The 13458-nt window shown below is 41.8% G+C and overlaps 1 protein-coding gene across 5 annotated transcripts in view; it reads left to right on the forward strand.

Annotated features, from left to right (window-relative positions):
* osbpl8 (oxysterol binding protein-like 8) overlaps positions 1–13458 on the forward strand; it is a 333976-nt gene that overhangs the window by 84695 nt on the left and 235823 nt on the right. For all 5 annotated transcript variants that reach the window (XM_080191450.1, XM_080191448.1, XM_080191451.1 and 2 more), the window contains exon 4: positions 1488–1541. In XM_080191450.1, coding sequence (XP_080047576.1) covers positions 1488–1541 — 54 coding nt within the window. The remainder of the gene's footprint in view (positions 1–1487; positions 1542–13458) is intronic.

Raw genomic sequence — 13458 nt, forward strand, 5'->3', positions numbered from 1 at the left:
ATTTTCCTCTTGATAGCTGCAATTGTTCAGTTGGGAATCTGGATAAGAGAACTGTGGGATGCCAGGATATTCTGCAGTGGAATCATCGGCAGCTGTCGCCTCACTACAGGAAGGATGTGGAAGCTATTGAGAGGGTGCAGAGGAGATTTACAGGGATGTTGCCCGGATTGGGAGGCATGCCTTATGGAGCTTGGTCTCTTCTCCCTGGAGAGACGAAGGTTGAGAGGCGACCTGATAGAGGTTTATAAAATGTTGAGAGGAATAGATAGGGTGGATTCTCGGAAGCTATTTCCCAGGGCTGAAATGGTTGCTATGAGAGGACATAGGTTTAAGGTGCTGGGGAGCAAGTACAGAGGAGATGTTAGGGGTAAGTTTTTCACTCAGAGGGTGGTGAGTGAGTGGAATCGGCTGCCGTCAGTGGTGGTAGAGGCAAACTCGCTGGGGTCTTTTAAAAGACTTCTGGATGAGTATATGAGATCTAATGGGATTGGGAGTTACAGATAGTTCTATGGCTTGGTAGGTATAGATGTGATCGGCGCAACTCGTGGGCCGAAGGGCCTGTTTGTGCTGTAGTGTTCTATGTTCTATATTAGTGGGCTGTTACTGTACCTTGAATCAGTGGCTTAAATGGAGTAGTTTTGCACACTTTTAGTCAAATCAGAGAATTGAGCTTGTCTGAAGATGAGTTGCCACAACCGAAGGCTTGTGTACCTCATTGTTTGACAAATTTATGGGAACTTTAGGACGTGCAGTTCGAGTGTCACAATGATGTGGAGATGCCGGCGTTGGACTCGGGTAGGCACAGTAAGAAGTCTCACAACACCACGTTAAAGTCCAACAGATTTATGTGGTAGCACAAGCTTTCTGAATGCTGCTCCTTCATCAGATGAGTGATGCCCTTCACCAGATGAGTGGTGCCCCTTCACCTGGTGAAGGGAGAGCTCTCCGAACGCTCATGCTGTCAAATAAACCGGTTGGATTTTAACCTGGTGTTGTGAGACTTCCTGCGAGTATCACAAGTTCGCAATTTATATCAGTTATAATTAGCATTTTGTTTCCAAGCTATTAACAGATTTAACATTAGAACATTTAAGATTGTAAGGAACTAGATTGGAAGTAATTTTAATAAATATTCAATTTTAAAAAGACATAAAATATTAAGCTCTGAAGAAGAGTCATGGACTTGAAACACAAACTCTGTTTCTCCACAGGCGCTGATGGACCTGCTGAGTTTTTCCAGCATTCTTCATTTTTAATTTCAGAATTCCAGCTTCTGCAGCATTTTGCTTTTATTATAAAGTATTAATACTGATATTATCATGAAGAAACAAACTATATTTGAATATGTATTTCTGTATCAGTTTTAATTGACCACTGGAATGCTTATATTTACAACCTGTAGAAATTTAAAATCCGATTGCTTTCTATCAAAAGCGAATTCCTTTGTTAAAAATGTTCCCTAATCTTATATTCTATTATTCTTTTAGATGAGGCCAAAAAAGCCAGTGGCAGATTTCCAACATAGTTCACAGAATGCTGAGGTAAGAACATGAGACATTATGAATTTTAAAATCTGTAATCAGTCTATATTATTCAGTTCTGAAAATGCTGAAGAAAACTCTGAGGTGACTGAGTAAATCTGATTCGATGATCCACCAAAACTCAATGACGTCAGTTGATTGAGAGTTGTGTGCTGGTGGAGTTCTGAATCCTGACAGGAATGCTTTAGTTATTTATATATTTCAGTAGTTGACTTAGGTGTTCAGTTTGAAAAACACATACAGCTGTAGAGAAATAGTTTGGATTTAAGAAAAGAGAACTCTTCCCGGGGCTCAGGCTGGCTTCTCCGGGATCGTTTAAAAGACAGTATCTAGTAAATATAAATAGTTTGAAATTTTAATGACGCTGAACTAAGTATTAAGGTGTTCGAGTATGGTTCTTTATTTGGACAATGTGTAACACTTTCTAGCTGATGCATAATTGAGTACGTGCCCAAGGCACTGAAACTACATGTTGGACATCAAACATATAGCAAACTTGGTTGAAGATGAAACAGGCTCAGTAAAATAACACAAAAATTAATATCAAACTTTGAACTTAAATAGTAACACAAGTAAAAGTAATTTAGTTTCCATCTTGAGGTATTTGCATTTCCAATTAGTCACTGAAATTCAGTGTTTTGCACTGCATATCTTTACCATAGAATTAGCATATCTCCTGCAGATAAGTCCAGTTAATTTTAACTTGAAATGCTTGCACTTCTAAATTCAGTGAATTTGTTTGTTGGCAGGCTTATTGGACTTTGTCTCTTGTTGAGCCTGGGATCTTGCACTTGAATATTTGGCAATGGAGATGTTTAAATGATACAGTCGGAGTTGGAGGTGTCAGCTGGTATCAGAAATTTGAGGAAAAGAAAATGGTTGTTAGGGACGTGAGTGAAAATGTGAGGCACTTGAACTTTGATACCTGTAGCCGAGATGTTGTGTGAGCATCCTGGTTATTGCAAAATAAGCTGAAATTTGTTGACTCAATAGCTATGTTAAAAACATTGAACTAAACTGGAGAAACATTCAGTCAGGAAAATTATTTAATTTCATTTGATAGCAAGATCTGAGATAGCTGTACATCAAAATTCACGAGGCTGAATGTTCTTAACATTGACCAAGTTTATTGTGACAAAGATCATCCATTGATCCTTCACAAATCACTCTACATCTTGGACTTGGATAAGCTGATGATATTTAAAAGTTTTCTATTCAAGTCACAATGTTGGAGTTAAACACATAAACTATGCTGACACTTTGGCCATTCTGCAACAGCAGAAAAATCAAAGGGTGAAGACAGGTCAATTAAGCAAGACCTGTAGTTGTACAGGTGTATTTGTTACGTTGATTATTGGCCTGTGTTGCAGTTTCTGTATTAAACTTTTTAAAGAGGTGGCTCAAATGGAGCTGACCTTGGGGTGATCATAGTTTAGAAGGAAATGGCTGGTGGAATTCATGGCAGTTGAGTGGGACAAGCACTTAGAAGGCAGGCGAAATTTCTCAAATGGACACAGATGGTCAACAAATGGAGTGCATAACTGTGTTACAGGAACACGTTTGAATGTAACATTTTGAAAATTTGTACTTTGAGATGGAAGGTTGGGACTACAGGCAATAAAATAAGTATTAGATAATTGGATTTGAATTTTTATGCAATGTGACGCAAAGGGAATGATTTAGCTGGGCAATGCTTTGCCAGTGAAACAAACATCTGTCCAACTCAGCTCTAAATATATTCAATGACCCAGCCTCCACGACTTTCTTGGGTAGCGAATTCCAAAGGTTAATAACCCAGTGGGTGAAAAAATTTCCCCTCATCTCCGTCTTAAATAGGAGTCCCATTATTTTTAAACTATGTCCTTTAGTTCTAGATTTTCCCAAGAGACAAAATACCCTGTCAGCATCTACCCTGTCAAGCCCCCTCAGAATCTTGTTTGATTCAATCAAATCGCCTCTCTCTTCAAAACTCCAGTGAGTAAAAACCCAATTTTCTCAACTTTCCTCATAAGACAACTCCTTCATTTTCAGAACCAGCCCAGTGAAAGCTTCCGAAGTAAGTATTTCTCCCTCTGTGTAAGGAGACTCAAATTATATGCAGTTTTGCCAGCCGCAGTCTCACTAATGCCTTATATAGCTGTAACAAAACTTGCCAAATTTTATACTCCATCTGCTTTGCAACCCTCATTTGCTTTCCTAACTACTTACTGTACCTACATTTTAATTTTTCATGATTCATGTACAGAGACCTTTTTGCTCATTCATGGGATGTGGTCAACACGAGTGTCACTGGCTGGCTATCATTTATTGTCCATTGCTTTTTGCCCCTGAAATGAGTGGCTTGCTCGGCTATTTCAGGGACATTGCTGTGGGTCTTGAGTCACATGTAGGCCAGACCAGTTAAGGACGGCAGATTTCCTTCCCTAAAGGATATTAATGAACCAGATGGGTTTTTCCAACAATTGACAATGTTTTCATGGTCATCTCTATTTTCTTAATTCCTTAATTTTAATAAATTCAAATTCCACCATCTGCCATGGAAGATTTGAACCTGGGTCTTCAGAACAGGAGCTGAGTTTCTAGATTAATAGTGCAGCGATAATACCACTAGGCCATTGCCTCCCTTTTGTGCAGTATTGAGTTATGAAATTTTTCCCTGTTTGAATAATCTGCTTTTCTGTTCTTCCATACAAGATGTTTTCTGTTCTTTACATACAAGATGATTAGAGGTTTAGATAGGGTGGACAGTGATAGCCTTTTTCCTCGGATGGAGAAAGCTAGCATGAGGGGACAGAGCTTTAAATTAAGGGGTGGTAGTTATAGGACAGATATCAGAGGTAGGTTCTTTACCCAGAGGGTGGTGGGGGAATGGAATGCCCTGCCTGCTGCAGTTGTAGATGCGCCTAGTTTGGGGGCATTTAAGAGGTCCGTGGATAGGTTTATGGATGGAAAGGGATTGGTTTAGGTTAGAGGGTCATTGCTTTTTTCTTAATTGGTCGGCGCAACATCGTGGGCCGAAGGGCCTGTTCTGCGCTGTAATATTCTATGTTCCTGTCAAAGTGGATGAATTCACAGTTTCCCACATAGTAATCCATATGCCAATTTTTTTCCCATTTACTTCGCCAATCTCTATTTCACCATGGGTTAAAGTTCCTGTTCCTGTGCCATGCTGTTCTATGTTCTATCCCTTTGTAGACATTTTATATCCTCACAATTTATTTTTCTACCATCTTTGTATTATTCGCAAATTTAGCAACCATACTTTTAATCCCTTCATCCAAGTCATGATATCAATTGTAAAAAGTTGAGGCCCTAGCACTGATTCCTGTAGCGATCCACTCGTTACAGCTTGCCAACACAAAAATGATGAATTTATTCCTACTCAACGTCTCATTAACCAACCTATCATCGATCTATGATAATATGTTTCCCCTAACACCATGAACTCTTACTTTGGGTAGTAATCTTTGATGCGGCACCCTATCAGATGCTTTTTGATCATTCACCATGTGTTGGTTCCCTTCTATTCACATTATTTATTACTTCCTCAAAGAATTCTAATAAATCAAACATGATTTCTCTTTCACAAACCGATGTTGACCCTACCTAACTACATTAAGATTTCTAAGTGCCCCGTTGTAACTTCCTTAATCTTGTTTTCTAGCATTTTTCTTATGACAGATGTGAGGCTAATTGAGCTGCAGTGTTCTGCTTTCTGTCTTCTTCCATACTTAAATACAGGAATTCTATTTTCCAATTGAGGGGACTTTTTCAGAATCAAGGGAATTTTAGAAAATTTAATGCATTTACTATTTCTATCGATACTTCTTTTCACACCATAGGATGTAGTACATCAGGTCCTCGTGACTTCTCAGCCTTTTAGTTCCAATAGTTTTGTCAGTACCTTTTCTGATATTTGTAAGTGTTTTCTGTTCCTCCCTGCCTTTCACCTTTTGATTTTCAAGTATTCTTTGTTATCAATCCAAACCTATTGAGGGTACTCTTTTCCTTTTTAAATACTTATAGAAACTCTGCTGCCTGTTTTTAGATTTCTAACTAGCCTTTTCTCATTCTCCTTAATTTCTCCATCGTTGCTACTTTCTTAGTTATTCTTTGCTGGTTTTTACGTTCTTTCCAATCTTCTAACCTATCAGTGAATGTTGCAGAATTGTACACTTTTTCTTTGTTTGATACTCTTTAATGTATTTTGTTAGCCATGGATGATGTCTTCATCTCCTAGAGTCTTTCTATTTCACTGGAATGTTTCTTTGCTGAACCTTATGAAATATCTCCTTAAACGTCTGCCACTGCATTCCTACCGACCTACCCCTTAACCTAATTTTCTCCATCTCCATTGCCATACTCTTTTAATTGCCTTTATATACATTTAAAATACAAGTCTTAGACTCATTCATTCCTTTCTCAAATGAATGTGAAATTCAATCATGCTATGATCACTGCTACCTAGAAATGTTTTTATTATGAAGTTATTTATTAATCTTACCTCACTGCACACGATCGGTCTAGATTAGCCTGCTTTCTGGTTGGTTGAAATCTGCAGTTCACAGAAATAATCCTGAAAACACTTTGGAGTTCATCTTCCAGACTATGTGCTTTGTCCAATCTATTTATAGATTAAAATCACCCATAATAATTGGGAGTGCCATATTTCTTTCTGTATATTCCATCCCACAGTTTAGCAACTATGAGGGGCCTATAATCTATTCTCACAGTTAACTTCTTCCCTTCCCTGTTTCTTATTTCTACCGAAACTAATGGTACATCTTTCTCTTCAGAATTAGGGTTGTATCTCGATTATACTGATGTCATCCGTAATTAACAGAGCGATGCAACCATCCTTTCCTAGCTTCATATCCTTCTGAAACATTTTGTATCTTTATTATTCAAGTCCCTGTATTGCTTGCTCATTTTGCAGCTGCATTTCTGTAATGGATATCGGGTCATGCATACTTATTTCTATTTGAGCTGTCAATTCACCTATTTTGTTATGAATGTTACGCGCGCTTAGATTAAAAGTCTTTTTTCACGACAGTAAAATCCCAATGATTTAAATCCCACTAGACCCACCCACAAATTTATATTATGTGGAACTTAATAGTAGTTGAGAAGACCCTATTCCCCCATGAATGCATCTTTATGTAATACGATATGCCTACAAGCACCAGCTATTGAACAAACAACAGATTCAAATGGCAAATTACTATGCAGTTCAACAGTATATGTGTGAAAAAATCTTTATTAAATTTGTTCACATCTTACAATGCTCTGATTCTGGCCACAGTGTTGGGAAGCAATAACTTCAACTTGAAGGTCTTCAGGCAGTGATGCAGTGGTATTGTCACTGGAATAGTAATTCTGTTGTTTAAAAAGGGAGGTAGACAAAAGGCGAGTAACTACAGGCCGGTTAGCTTAACATCCATAGTTGGAAAAATGCTGTAATCTATCATTAAGGAAGAAATAGCAGGACACCTGGAAAAGAACGGTTTGATCAAGCAGACGCAGCATGGATTCAAGGGAAAGTCATGTTTGATGAATTTACTGGATTTTTACGAAGATGTAACGAGTGCGGTTGACAGAAGGGAACCGGTAGATGTGGTGTATTTGGATTTCTAAAAGACATTCGATAAGGTGCCTCACAAAAGGTTGCTGCAGAAGATTAAGGTACACGGAGTTGGGGGTAAAGTGTTAGCGTGGATTGAAGATTGGCTGTCCAACAGAAGTCATGATGTGGGTATGCCGGCGTTGGACTGGTGTAAACACAGTAAAAAGTCTGACAACACCAGGTTTTAGTCCAACCTATTTATTTGATAATAAATTATCAAATAAATAGGTTGGACTAAAACCTGGTGTTGTCAGACTTTTTACTGTGTCCAACAGAAAGCAGAGAGTTGGAATAAATGGGTGCTTTTCCGGTTGGCAGTTGGTGACTAGTGGCGTGACGCAGGGATCAGTGCTGGGGCTTCAACTATTTACCATATACATAGACGATCTGAAGGAGGGGACTGAGTGTAGGGTAGCAAAGTTTGCGGATGACACAAAGATGAGTGGGAAAGCAAATTGCGTGGAGGACGCGGAAAGTCTGCAGAGAGATTTGGATAGGCTAAGTGAGTGGGCAAGAATCTGGCAGGTGAAGTGTAACATTGGCAAGTGTGAGGTTATCAGTTTGGAAGGAATAATAGTAAAATGGACTATTATTCAAATGGTGAAAAATTACAACATGCTACTATGTAGAGGGACCTGGGGGTCCTTGTGCACGAATTGCAAAAACTCAGTTTGCAGGTGCAGCAGGTGATCAAGAAGGCGAATGAAATGTTGGCCTTTATCACGAGAGGGATGGAGTATAAAAGCAGGGAGGTCTTGCTGCAACTGTACAAGGTACTGGTGAGGGCGCATCTAGAGTACTGTGTGCAATTTTGGTCCCCTTATTTGAGAAAAGGTATATTTGCCTTGGAGGGAGTACAGAGACGGTTCACCATGTTGATTCCGAAGGTGAGGGGGTTCGCTTATGAAGAGAGATTGAGTAGACTGGGCCTGTACTCGTTGGAGTTTAGGAGGCTGAGGGGAGATCTTATTATAAGAACATAAGAACATAAGAAATAGGAGCAGGAGTAGGCCATCTAGCCCCTCGAGCCTGCCCCGCCATTCAATAAGATCATGGCTGATCTGTCGTGGCTGAGTTCCACATTCCCGCCCTCTCCCCATAACCCTTAATCCCCTTGCCTATCAAAAACCTATCAACCCGCGTCTTAAAAATATTGAGCAAGGCAGCCTCCACCACTTCAACGGGCAGAGAATTCCAGAGATTCACCACCCTTTGAGTGAAGAAGTTCCTCCTCAACTCCGTTCTAAACCGCCCCCCCCTTTATCCTGAGGGTGTGCCCTCTAGTCCTACTGTCCTTTCTGAGCGGGAAGAGCCTCTCCACCTCTATCCTATCCATCCCATTCAACATCTTATACGTCTCAATGAGATCTCCCCTCATTCTTCTAAACTCTAACGAGTACAAGCCTAGTTTATTCAGCCTCTCCTCATAGTTCAACCCCCTCAACTCCGGAATCAGCCTAGTAAACCTCCTCTGCACTCCCTCCAAGGCCAAAATATCCTTGCGTAAGTGCGGCGACTAAAACTGCACACAGTACTCCAGCTGCGGCCTCACCAATGCCCTATACAGCCGCAGCAAGATCTCCCTACTTTTATATTCAATCCCCCTCGCTATGAAGGCCAGCATCCCATTCGCCTTCCTGACCACCTGCTGCACCTGCAGGTTGGGTTTTTGCGACTCATGCACAAGGACCCCGAGGTCCCTCTGCACCGTCGCCTGCTGCAGTTTTTCGCCATGTAAGTAATAGTCCTTCCTACCATTATTCCTACCAAAGTGGACAACCTCACATTTGCCAACATTAAATTCCATTTGCCAGTTCCTGGCCCATTCGCCCAGCCTATCTAGATCCTTCTGCAGACTCTCCACACCCTCTGCACAATTTGCCGTTCCACCAATCTTGGTGTCATCAGCAAATTTCGACACCATACACTCGGTTCCCTCCTCCAGATCATCTATATAAATGGTGAATAGCTGAGGCCCCAGCACCGACCCCTGGGGCACTCCACTACTCACCAACCGCCAATCCGAATAGCACCCATTGACATCCACTCTCTGCCTCCTATTTGACAACCAATCCTCTATCCACACTAACACCCTACCCCCAACTCCATGCCCCCTGACCTTCTGCAATAACCTCTTGTGAGGCACCTTGTCAAACGCCTTCTGAAAATCAAGAAAGACCACATCCACTGGCTCTCCTCTATCCACCGCCCCAGACACATCCTCATAGAACTCCAATAAGTTCGTCAGACACGACTTCCCCTTAACGAAACTGTGCTGCGTCTGCTCTACCAAACAATTCTCCTCAAGATGCCTTGCTATTTTCTCCTTGATCACGGATTCTAACATTTTTCCTACAGCAGACGTTAAACTAATCGGCGTATAATTCCCCGCCTTTTGCCTGGCACCCTTCTTAAACAACGGCGTAACATTAGCCGTTTTCCAATCTTCAGGCACTTCCCCGGAATCCAGCGACGTTTGGAAAATAATCACCAAGGCATCCACTATCACCTCTGCCATTTCCTTCAGAACCCTTGGATGCATTCCATCCGGTCCTGGGGACTTGTCCACAATCAGTCCCTCCAGTCTGTCAAGCACCGCCTCCCTAGTAACAATAATGTCATTCAGGCCCTCTACTCCTACCATCTTTCCATCGCTAACACCCGGCAAATTATTCACGTCCTCCTCCGTGAGGACCGAAACAAAAAATTTATTCAGGGCCTCAGCCATTTCCCCATCCCCTACCACTAAGTCCCCCCTCTCATCCTCTAAGGGTCCAACGTTCACTCTAGCCAGCCTCTTCCTTTTTATGTATTTATAAAAACTCTTGCTATCCTTTTTTATATTAAGCGCTAGCCCAGCTTCATAGTTTATCCTACCCTTCTTTATCAATTTCTTTGTCATTCTTTGTTGACATTTAAACCTCTCCCAATCCAATCCTCTTATGACATATAAGGTAATGAAAGGGCTAGACAGGGCAGAAGCAGAGAGATTATTTCCACTTAGAATGGAAACAAGAACGAGAGGGCACAGCCTCAAAAAAGGGGGAATCAGTTTAGAACAGAGTTGAGGAGGAACTTCTTCTCCCGCAGGGTGGTGAATCTTTGGAATTCTCTGCCCATTGAAGCAGTGGAGGCTACCTCGTTAAATGTGTTTAAGTCACAGATAGATAGATTTTTGACCAATAAGGGAATTAAGGGTTATGGGGAGCAGGCGGGTAAGTGAAACTGAACCACTATCAGATCAGCCTTGATCTTATTGAATGGTGGGGCAGGCTCCTGCCCTTATTCCTTATGTTCTTATGTTCTTAAACCCAGGGTAATGCTCTGAGGGCTTGGGCAGATGGTGGAATTTGAATTCAATAAAAATCTGGAATAAAAAGTCGAATGATGACCATGAAACCAAAGTTGATTGTGGTAGAAATCCATCTGGGTTCACTAATGTGCTTTAGCTAAGAAAACCTGTTGTCCTCAAATGATGTGGCCTTCATGTGACTCCAGACCAGAGTAGGCAATAAATACTGGCCTAACCAGTGACACTTTTCCTGTAAATGAACATAGAACCTTTGAAAAGTTACGGCACAGAAGGAGGCCATTAGGACCATTTTGATCATGCCAGCCCATGGGCATCAAGGCGGCCTTCCTAATCTCATCATTTTGCACCTTACCCATAGCCCTGTAGCATACAGCACATAAGTTACAGATCCAGCTACTTTTTAAAAAGAGTTTAGGCTCCCTGCCTCCATCACCAACTTGGGCAGTGAATTGCAGACAACCACCACTCTGCGTAAAAAAGTTCTCCCTCATGACTAAAAAAAGTCAACATTGTTCTGTGAAAGATAATTCAAAGATCATAGAACAAAGACCCTTTGGCCCTCCAAGCCTGCACTGACCATGCTGCCCGACTGAACTAAAATCCTTGCCCTTCCGGGGACCATATCCCTCTATTCCCACCCTATTCATGTGTTTGTCCAGATGCTCCTTAAAACTTACTATTGTATCTGCTTCCAATACCTCCCCCGGCAGCGAGTTCCAGGCACCCACCACCCTCTGTGTAAAAAATCTTGCCTCGTACATCTCCTTTAAACCTTGCCCTTTGCACCTCAAACTATGCCTCCTGGTAATTGATTCTCCCATCCTGGGAAAAAGCTTCTCAGTATCCAACCAGCCTATGCCTCTTATAATCTTGTAGACTTCTATCAGGTCGCCCCTCAACCTCTGTCGTTCCAGTGACAACAAACCAAGTTTCTCCAACCTCTCCTCATAGCTAATGCCCTCCGTACCAGGCAACATCCTGGTAAATCTTTTCTGTACCCTCTCCAAAATCTCCATATCCTTCTGATAGGTGGTAACCAGAATTGAACAAGTGCGTATTTAACCAGTTTTTTAGAGTTCTTTAAAGGAGTAACATGCGCTGTAGATGAAGGGGAGTCTGTAGATGTGCTGTACGTGGATTCCAGAAGACATTTGAAAAGATGCTACATCAAAGGTTTTTGTGGAAAGTAGAAGTTTGTGCAGGAGGGAACACATTATCATCGAATGTTGGCTGGCTGGCAGAAAATAAAGTCTATATATAAATGGGTCTTTTTCTGATTGGTAGGATTTGATGAGCGGAGCCCCACAAGGTTCTGTGCTGGGGCCTGAACCTTTTACAATTTATATCAGTGACTTAGATGAGGTGAGTGAAAACATGGTACCTAAATTTTCATATGATACCAACATAAGAATTAAAATATGTTGTGAACAGGACATGAGGAAGTTGAGTGAATAGGTACAAATCTGGCAGATGGAGTATAATGGGAAAAGATGTGAATTTGTTAACTTTGGCAGGAAGAATAAAAAGGCAGAGTACGACTTAAAAGGGGAACAGCTGCGGTGCTGCAGAGGGGTCATGTGGACTTGAAGCATTAACTGTTTCTTTTTCCACAGATGCTGTCAGATCTGCTGAGTTACCCAGGTTGATGAGGTTGTTAAGGCGTACGGTGTGTTAGCTTTTATTGGTAGAGGGATTCTCAGGTGTGGCCACTCTTGGGGTATTGCATACAGTTCTGGTCGCTGCATTATAAGAAAGATGTGGAAGCAGGGGAGATGTACCAGGATGTTGCCTGGTATGGTGGGAAGGTCTTATGTGGAAAGGCTGAGGGACTTGAAGTTGTTTTTGTTAGAAAGAAGACGGTTAAGAGGTGACCTAATTGAGGCATACAAGATGATCAGAGAGTTAGATAGGGTGGACAGTGAGAGCCTTTTTCCTCGGATGGTGATGGCTAACACGAGGGGACATAGCTTTAAATTGAGGGGTGATAATTATAGGACGGATGTCAGAGGTAGGTTCTTTAGTAATGGCGTGGAATGTCCTGCCTGCAGTAGTAGTGGACTCGCCAACTAAGGGCATTCAAATGGTCATTGGATAGACACATGGATAACATTGGAATAGTTTAGGTTAGAGGGTCATTAGATTGGTTCCACTGGTCATAGAATCATAGAACCCTGCAGTTCAGAAAGAGGCCCTTCGGCCCATCGAGTCTGCACTGAACACAATCCCACCCAGGCCCTACCCCGATATCCCTACATATTATACCCACTAATCCCTCTAACCTACACATCCCTGGACACTAAGGGGCAATTTCTTAGCACGGCCAATCAACCTAACCTGCACATCTTTGGACTGTGGGAGGAAACCGGAGTACCTGGAGGAAACCCATGCAGACACGGGGAGAATGTGCAAACTCCACACAGGCAGTGACCCGAACCGGGAATTGAACCCAAGACCCTGGAGCTGTGAAGCAGCAGCGCTAACCACTGTGCTACCGTGCTGCCGTGGTTGGCGCAACATCGAGGGCCGAAGGGCCTGTACTGCGCTGTTATGTTCTATGTTTTCTGTTTTTGTGAAATGCACTAATGGTTTTCTATTGCCGTCCACTTCAAGCCTACCTTCAGTAGACAATATATACTTTGGGGTTCATTAGCTCTAGGTGCTGTCTGATTGGCCATATCAGCAATCTTAACCATAGGCCCTAAGCCATTTTCTTAACTTCCCAGCTTATTTGTAGAAATAGAGTTCATTAAAGCTATCCTGGGAGATTATAGCTGTCCAGGTCAGGTCATTGTTTGCTGTGTATTGCACAAATTTGCAAATAGGTAAAAGACCACCAATTTTGGAGCTGGGATGTGCACTGTCAACTTCCGATTACCTTGTAATGCCAAGTATATTAAAAGTTTGGCCAGCAGATAAAGCAAGCCATTTCATGCTGCGCTGAAATAGTGGGGTTACATCCGTGTTATTTTCCATAACAGAAT

The sequence above is a fragment of the Carcharhinus amblyrhynchos genome, chromosome 6, assembly GCF_965287045.1.
Source record: "Carcharhinus amblyrhynchos chromosome 6, sCarAmb.v2.hapA, whole genome shotgun sequence".
NCBI lineage: Eukaryota > Metazoa > Chordata > Chondrichthyes > Carcharhiniformes > Carcharhinidae > Carcharhinus > Carcharhinus amblyrhynchos.